The sequence below is a fragment of the Lemur catta genome, chromosome 16 (genome assembly GCF_020740605.2).
Source record: "Lemur catta isolate mLemCat1 chromosome 16, mLemCat1.pri, whole genome shotgun sequence".
Classification (NCBI taxonomy): domain Eukaryota; kingdom Metazoa; phylum Chordata; class Mammalia; order Primates; family Lemuridae; genus Lemur; species Lemur catta.
In genome coordinates this window covers 14,419,233-14,427,836 of record NC_059143.1, presented here as the reverse complement: position 1 = coordinate 14,427,836, position 8,604 = coordinate 14,419,233, and the positions used below count along the sequence as shown (strand labels likewise).

The 8,604-nt window shown below is 40.0% G+C and overlaps 1 protein-coding gene across 1 annotated transcript in view; it reads left to right on the top strand.

Annotated features, from left to right (window-relative positions):
• The first annotated feature begins 444 nt into the window (after positions 1-444).
• Positions 445-8,604, top strand: part of ROCK1 (Rho associated coiled-coil containing protein kinase 1) — a 139,307-nt gene continuing 131,147 nt past the window's right edge. Inside the window, exon 1 of the mRNA XM_045527986.1 lies at positions 445-1,482. Within this exon, the coding sequence (XP_045383942.1) occupies positions 1,390-1,482 (93 nt within the window). The 5' untranslated portion in view covers positions 445-1,389. The remainder of the gene's footprint in view (positions 1,483-8,604) is intronic.

Genomic DNA, 8,604 nt, shown 5'->3' with positions numbered 1-8,604 from the left:
CGTCATTTTCCCACTGAATAGTAAACGGGTTAAACGCTGCGGAGTTCACGGAGGGCTGAGGATGGAGCACCACTGAAAACCCAACTCCACTGTGCTAAAATGCTGGCACTTGCCGACGAAAAGGCATTTTGCCAAGAACGAACCTATCTCCATAATAACAATAACAAGAATAACAAGCACTCTTTCCTTGCCAGAAGCCTCCCGACTGGCTGCAGCCTAGAGGAAAGAGAGCTGGGGCTGCAGCCAGGACAGGGAGCAGAAAGAAGCAGCCCCAGCTCCGCCTCGGACCCGATTTCCAAAACCGCTTCGAGACCGAGCGCTCCGCCACACCCCGTTGGCTCCTCCCCGCCGCCGGCCCTCTCAGCCCGCGCGCCCCGCCCCTCCCGGCGCGGCCCGACCCCACCCCGCCCTGCGGAGGCGCCAGAGTGCGCGCGCGCGGGGCCGGCTGGTTCCCCTTCCGACCGTCCGCGCCCCGCATGCGCAGTCCGCGCCGGCGGTCTCCGTTTGTTTGAACAGGAAGGCGGACATATTAGTCTCTCTCGGCCCCCCTCGCCCCACCCCCCCCCCAGGCATTCGCCGCCGCGACTCGCCCTTTCCCCAGCCGCGACCGCTGCCCCTCCCAGAAGCTCCCCCATCAGCAGCCGCCGGGACCCGGCTGTCGTCTTCCTCACCGCCGGCTCTCCAGCCTGTCCTCTCCTAAGTCTCCATCGGGCACCGACCTCGCCCTGCCCCGCCGGACACCGTAGCAGCAGCCCCAGCAGCGACGGGACAAAATGAGAGAGTGAGACTGCCCCGCGGGTACCAGCTCTTGGCCGAGACGGATCGGTGCGTCGGGCCGGGCCAAGTGGAGCCGGGGATGCGGGGCTAGACCGCCCCCAGCGCCTCTGAGCGGAGCGGGCCGGGCCCGTGGCCCGAGCGGCGGCTGCAGCTGGCACAGCTCCTCACCCGCCCTTCGCTTTCGCCTTTCCTCTTCTCCCTCCCCGGCTGCCCCGAGGGAGTCTCCACCCTGCTTCTCCTTCTCTCCCCCCTGCTGCCCATCTCGGGACGGGGACCCCTCCTTGGCGACGGCGGCGGGGGCCCGCTAGGCTGAAGCACCTCGCCGGAGCGACGAGGCTAGCGGCGACGGCGCTGTCGGCCATCGTGAGGGGCTGCCGGGTGGGATGCGACTTTGGGCGTCCGAGCGGCTGTGGGTCGCTGTTGCCCCCGGCCCGGGGTCTGGAGAGCGGAGGTCCCCTCAGTGAGGGGGAGGAGGGGGAACCGGGCGCACCTGGCGACCCTGAGGTTCCGGCTCCTCAGCCCCGCGGCTGCGAACCCACCGCGGAGGAAGTTGGTTGAAAATTGCTTTCCGGGCTGGTGCTGGTACAAGGGTATTGTCACAGTAGCAGCAACATGTCGACTGGGGACAGTTTTGAGACTCGATTTGAAAAAATCGACAACCTGCTGCGGGATCCCAAGTCGGAAGTGAATTCGGATTGTTTGCTGGTGAGTAGCACTTTTGCTTGTCTGGGGTTCTGCACGTATTGCCTTCCTCTTGCTTTCAGCCTAGTTAGCTGCGAAGAAAAGTCTCAGGTGTGCATATTCTTCTTGGAAAACACCAGGTTTCTGTTCGCCGAGAATCTTAGCGTACCCTTAAGATCTCATGGCACGGGCAAATTATTTACCGTTTCACTGGCTCTGTACTAACTACTCTCTGAACTTAGTTCTTACTCAGTTCATCAGTACACGAAAGATACTTATAAACTGCTATTGCAGGCATCATGAGTTATCGCGCCACAGTTATTACTATGTAAATAGTTTGTTGAATGGCGATCGTAGTAATATTAATCTTCCTGATTGGTTTGGCAGTAATATTGGAAAGACTACTTTGCATTTTCTGCGATTTAGCTCCTAGGGGGTTAGTTTTTAGACTTGGAAGTGACAATGGAGAATCGATATTGAGGAAGAGATTTTTGAACCAAAATGTCATAGGTGGCTTGAGTCTGAAGGAACTTTTTGCTGAACTATTTAGTGTATAAATCCAAGATAACTGATCATAGGTCATCAGAATGTTAACTCCTTTTACAATATTGTTGGTTACAGAAATATCATACAGATATCATAACTGTCTTTTTTGGTGGTGTTGTACTTAACATTGTCACTTTTAAAACATTCTAAAGAGGTTTTTATGATTTGAGAAGCTATAGTCCTATTTTAAAAATTGTTCAGTGGTTGATAGCGTCTACAATTATCTGTAAATAATTGGGGTTCTTGAGTTTGATCAGTTTCCCCTAACACTGATGGTTGCAAACTGTAAACCAGTTTATGAACAACTAAAAGTTATATTTCTATTTTAGTTCAAACAAAACTATATAATCTCTGAAAGTTTCAGGTTTCAGGGAGTATTTATGTGTATAGGGTTTTACAGTGTGTTCAGTGAAGTAATGTTAGATATACACAATTTTGGGGATTAATATTAAGGAAACAAAATAATGCCCTTCAAAGAAATATCATTCAAAAATCCCATCTTGAGTCAGAGGAAAATTATGTAGATTGTTTAAAATTAACATGCATTTTAGTTAACTCTAAATACCTGCTTACATTTTTCAGTATGTGTGGGTTTTACAGGAAGGTCTCTCCCCAAAACTTTCAAAATTAAGCATCCAGCTATGAAGTAAGAGTACTGTGGGTTGTTTGAAATGTCTCACCCACATTATGGATGCTCCTCATGTTGGGAAACAGTAAAGAAAGTTGATGCTTAATGCATTTTAAAACTTTTTATTAAATGAGATTAATGGAAGGAATTAGAACACATCTTTTTAGTAAGGATTTCTGTAACTTCTAAGAGATCTAATTCATCTTTTAATATTTATACAGTTTCCATATATCTGATTTTATTTTGCTTTTTGATCTCCTTATTCCATGAAGTTATGTTACTGGCAGGGTTTAGTAGCTTTTATTTTTTTCTTTAGTTGTCTTCTGGCCTCTTACTGTAGCTTCATTTGGTGGGAACCTCAACAGATATTTATTAAGATGTGGAGGGTCCAAGGAAATGTAAGTAATGAACTCTTTCCTTAACAGTCTAGTCTATTGGAAGATAAGACATAATCACATACATACACAGAAACAAAGCAAAACACTTGACAGATTGAGAAAATGTTATAAATTCCAAATGATTGTTTAGGTAATAAACGCTCTTGGAAATTGAGAGGACGAAATCACTGTGCGTTGAGAGGGCTAAAGTACCTTAAGGTGGATGGATAGGATTTAGATGGAGGGTACTCAGAGGGGCAGTAAAGGATAACATGAATAGAGGATGGAGACATGATGGACTATGACATGTTTAGGGAAACACGGAGGAAGATAAAGTTGGAAGGATAGATTGGGGTTAGACTGTGGACAATTTGATTTGCTAGGCTAAAAAGGACTTTAGATTGTCTTTAGTGTGTTGTGGCCATGAAATATTTATAAATAAGACTGTGCCAAGGTGAATGAAGAAGATGAATCTTGTAGTTGTGTGCAAAATAGTAAAAGAGTGGAGGTAGGATGAGTGAGTTTGAGAAGGGTTTTTGTTTTGTTGAGTTTTTTAAGATTGTAATGATCCAGAAATGTTTGAAGCCCAAAATTGGGGTGTGAGAATGAGGAAGGAAGAATTGATGGAACTTGGCTTGGGGAGGAGAAGGGGGAACCAAAGAGAGAGGCAGTAGTCAGATGACTCTAAAAAATGTTGAGCCTGGATTATAGGGAGAATGGTGAAAATAGCAAAGTCAGGTTTGGAAATTGCTTGGAAAGAATAGGCCTACAGATGAATTCAATTTTAGATTTGTTGTGTTTGAGGGAATAGTGAGATAACAGTGAAGAAAAGACCTGTAGACTGTTGGAGATATAGCACTGAGCTCATAATTACAGATAATGATTTGGAAATGATTTGCACAAAGGTGAAAGTTGAAATTGATAAAATCATAAAGGAAGACACAGTAGAGAGAGAACTGAGGGTGAAAGATGAAGATTGAACAAAGAGGAAGAGTGAAGGAAGTAAACAATCAAGGCCTTGAGAGTTAGGACAGCCAGGTATCATGGAGCCCAAGACTTTTAAAAGAACATTTTGGAAAAGAGAGTAGTCAACAGACAGATTTGGTTATTTTTTCCCCTTGTAATCTTACAATCGTGGCCATTTTTTCTGTTTACTTCCACAGCTATTTATTGATAGCTATTGAAATTTTTTTATTACCATATCAATCTGAACTTGGTAAAGATGGAATTTTTCTTTGGGGACAAAAATCCTTTTTCCTGTTTTGTAGTATCTAGCATGCATCTTCTTTGTGTAATATTTTATGTTTATCATTGAGCATTCATTCATTCATTCATTTTACTGTCCAGAATGACCTTCCAGGTGACTTCACCTTTTTCAGTGAGTCTGTTCTTTTATATATGTATTGTATATGTATATATATGCAAAATATTTTAAACAATGTTACAATGAACAAGTGAGCCTGTTCTTATTCTCCCCTATCTGGACCTGGGCTTTGGACCTCTCATATATTGTAGGGTCAATACTTGTTTTACTTGGTTGCTTTTCTCTATTATTTTGACCTTTGTTGATTTATTTAACTGATACTTATTGAGTATGTATTATGTGCCATATGCACTACTCTAGTTCTAGATTGTTTTTGTAATCTCAAAAAATAAGATTGTCACTTATTTATTTTCCACTTCCTTTACTAGATTCACTCTCAGAAATGGAAGTTCCCAAACCTTTTGGTTTCTGAACAGTTTGCTGGCAAATGTCTTTTTAAACCACCTTACTCACAAAGTAGCTTTTTTGATGAGACACTAGTGATGAGTATTACAGATTGAGCAAACCTAATCTGAATATCTGAAATCTGAAATTCTACAAAATCTGTAACTTTTTGAATGCTGACTTGATGCCACAAGTGGAAAATTCCACATCTGTGTTTCAAGCACAAAATTATTAAAAAATATTGTGTAAAATTACCTTCAGGCTATGGGTATAAGGTATATATGAAACATAAATGAATTTTGTGTTTAGATTTGGGTCCTATCCCCAACATATCTCTATATATATGCAAATATTTTAAAATCTGAAAAAATCCAAAATCTGAAGTACTTCTGGTCCCAGGCATTTCAGATAAGGGATACTGGCTATAAAATAATGTAGCTGGAAGAACCCTGATAAGTGGCTATCCAACCTTTTCTTGAACACCTGTGATTTATTTCAAGAACTAAATAAGTTAGTTTTTCATATTATAAACATAAATGCTAAGGTAGTGTGGAAATACGTAGGTATATTATGATAACTATTCACTTGTTTCCTAGGTCATTCGAGTTCCTCAGCCTTGGTTTTCTGTAAGGCAGATTCTTTTCAGTGTCTTTATGATTCTCTTTCTTACTGACAGTGTTACAGTCTATAATGATTATCGGGAGCTATTTTCCTTTTTCTGACTTGTTTACCCTAGAATTATTTTATCTAGGGCTTGTAACAATTTCTCAGTGATTTTGAGTAGGGATAGTGTTTAATTAAATCTGTTAAATCTTTGTAGGGGAAAAAATGCTTAAGATTTGTAAATTTATAAAGAAAAACAAAAGTGGGTAGGTGGGTTAAGGATACATTTGTTGTGAAGTTTGACATACATTTAAAGAAAATACAGCTATCCTGCCTGTAGCATGTTTATTAGCACACTGCTGCAGGATGCCAGTTGAGAGCTTGACCTTTCTTTCCACTTTTCTTCTAGCTGGTGGAGGTGTAGCAACCGGTGGGTGGGAGGGAAGGAAGGGAACCAGTATTAAGATGGACTAGTGCATGCTGAGTTCTAACACTGTGCTTCCACTTTGTGACACATTTGTTACTACCATTTCCATTAGGCAGGTTTTCAGAATGTGGAAGGCAAATGTAAATGAAGTTTCTGGTGTTAGTCTTTCAGTTTTTCTTAATTTAAATTCTCTTTCCCTCAGCTTCTTTGACCTAGTGCTTTTTTATCTTCATTGCTGACTTCTTTTTCTCTTACCTCAATCTTTGGCCTGTAATACTTATCTGTCTCTTCACACCGTTGGAAAACTTATCCATTCTTAAAGCTTCCAACTACTGTCTTTTCTATGCTTATGGTACCCAAATCTTTATTTTTAGTCTTTTATCTTCTTCCAAATCTTAAATATCTGACTGCCTTATAGGCATTTCTAATCAGATGTCATCTTATCCCTCAAATTCCTCATATCCCAAAACAGGCTTTCCTCCCATAAACTTAACTGTTTTGTCATTGACTCCACTACCGTCCCTGTCACTAAACTGGAATTTTTGTTGCAAACTTTTTTGACAGTCCTAGTCCGTCCACACATTGGGTTATTACAACAGATTTTGGGTAGCATTTCAGAATCTAGATTATTGCTGTATAATCTCTCTGTATGCCTTGCCAGTTGAATGGATCACTTTTGAGCTTTTAACTGTGGTGGAATGAAGAGACCTGAGGTCATTAAATCTTTGGACCTTAAAGTTATATCTATGCCGGTGTTCATAATTTGTGAGTTAATAGCTATTACCAATATCAGTTGCATATCTGGTTAGTTTGGACCAGACTGTTTTGCTGTTAGTATGTTGCAGGAACTTTAAAAAAAAAAAACAAAAAAACAAATTACTCTCCTAATTCATTCATTCATTTAGCAAATCTTTGTGCAGGGTCTAACTTGGATTCAAATCTAGGCTCTGCTGTGTCCTTGCTGAAGGATTTTGGGTGAATTATTTTAACCTCTCAATGCCTGTTTCATCTTCTGGAAAATAGGTGGGGATAACAGTGACTACATTGTTGCAAGGATTAAATAATATAGGCAAAGCAATGATTACAGTTTTTGGCATTTAGTAAGCATTTGATAATTGGTATCTTATTATTGTCATATTTATAATATTCCTGTTATATGCTAGTCACTGTGCTTAGACTGGAAGTTGATATTTATTGTCTTCTCTATCTCCAGAGTAATTTATTTGGCACCTCAAGCTGCTCATAAATTCATAATCTAGCTGTGCATTATTGAAGCATCCAAGCGAGTCATAACTGAAAGTGGATTCAACAGAACAGGGGAGAGACTTTTGAAGACTCTTTGTTCACTTTGTAATGATTTATTAATGCATCATGGTACCTACTTTGTGCCAAGAGTTTAGATTGATAGGAAAGGCAATTGGGAGCCAGTTTGTGGAGATTTAGTTGTAATCTTGTTTCTTTCTGTGTGTATCTTTTATACTTTCAGTATGTTCTGTAAGTAGGGCCTCTTGCACTACATTCAGCCTGTGGGTGTATAGAGAGGTGGCTCAGAGTAACAGCTGAGACATGAATTGGGTCATTCATTAATCTTGAGTCAGAAATATTTCTAATCCAGAAGAAGGAACCACATGCAAAATTTTATATTGAACAAAGAGTAAATTCTTAGTTTTAAATAGACTTTGCATAACTTTACACTTTAGTTTTACTTCATGATTACTTCATTTAGATTTACTTCATGAAGTTTTGGTATTATGAATATATGGTGAAAACTACAGATTCTATTATGACATATGACAAAAAACCCATATATTAGGAAATATTACATATGTTGCTAAAGATAATCTAATAGCTGTACTTCCCATCCCCACTAAAAATTGAGTATATCCATTTAGTTGAAGTTCATAGCATAGCTGTTGGATATCATGCACATATGTACAAGAAGATTAACAGATAGTATTTCAATTCACAATGGAAAATATTTATTTTTTAACATAATGCTGTTAACATGGTGTAGTGAAAAGAACACTGGACTAGAAATTGAGAGCATTGACATAGTCTTGTTTTGCTATTAAATCTCTGTGTATCCAAGTAAATCTTTTTCTTATTTGGGCTTCACTTTCCTTATTTGTACAACAAAGATTTGGACCAGGTAGTTGCTGATGTCTTTTGTGTCTCTAGAAGTGCTATGAGACTTGCTTTTATTATACTTCAAATATAAACTTCAAGTTTATATAAAAACTTCAGAAAATTGTTACTGATTTATTATTTAAGAAATAAAATTTAAACAGTTCAGTGATGTTGGGGTAGAAGTATAAGAATAGGAACCATGTTTGGTAAGTGTTGTTTTTGGAACTAGTTCCTAAACTAATTTTAATTGTTATATTTGACACTTACTATTTTTTGAATTTGTGACTTATGTTAATAACTGTAGGGGTTTGTACTTTTTGAACAGAGAAAGTGGTAATTACACATTTGTATATCCATTAAAATGTATACGTATAGTTTACTTTTCTATCTACTCTTCCTGTTTGGGATTATGAAATATGAAGTACATTTTTATTATAGTTCCTAAACAATTAATAGGAAGCAGATGTTCAAATTAATGTCCAAAATCTGATTTCTCAAGAGAGGCAAGAGGTTATCTTATACTTAATTAACTAATTAATTTTTTGAGACAGAGTCTTGCTCTGTTGTCTGGGCTAGAGTGCCATGGCATCAGCCTCGCTCACAGCAACCTCAAACTCTTGGGCTCAAGCGATCCTCCTGCCTCAGCCTCCCAAGTAGCTGGGAATTATAGGTGCTCGCCGCCACACTTGGCTATTTTTTTCTATTTTTAGTAGAGACAGGGTCTTACTTT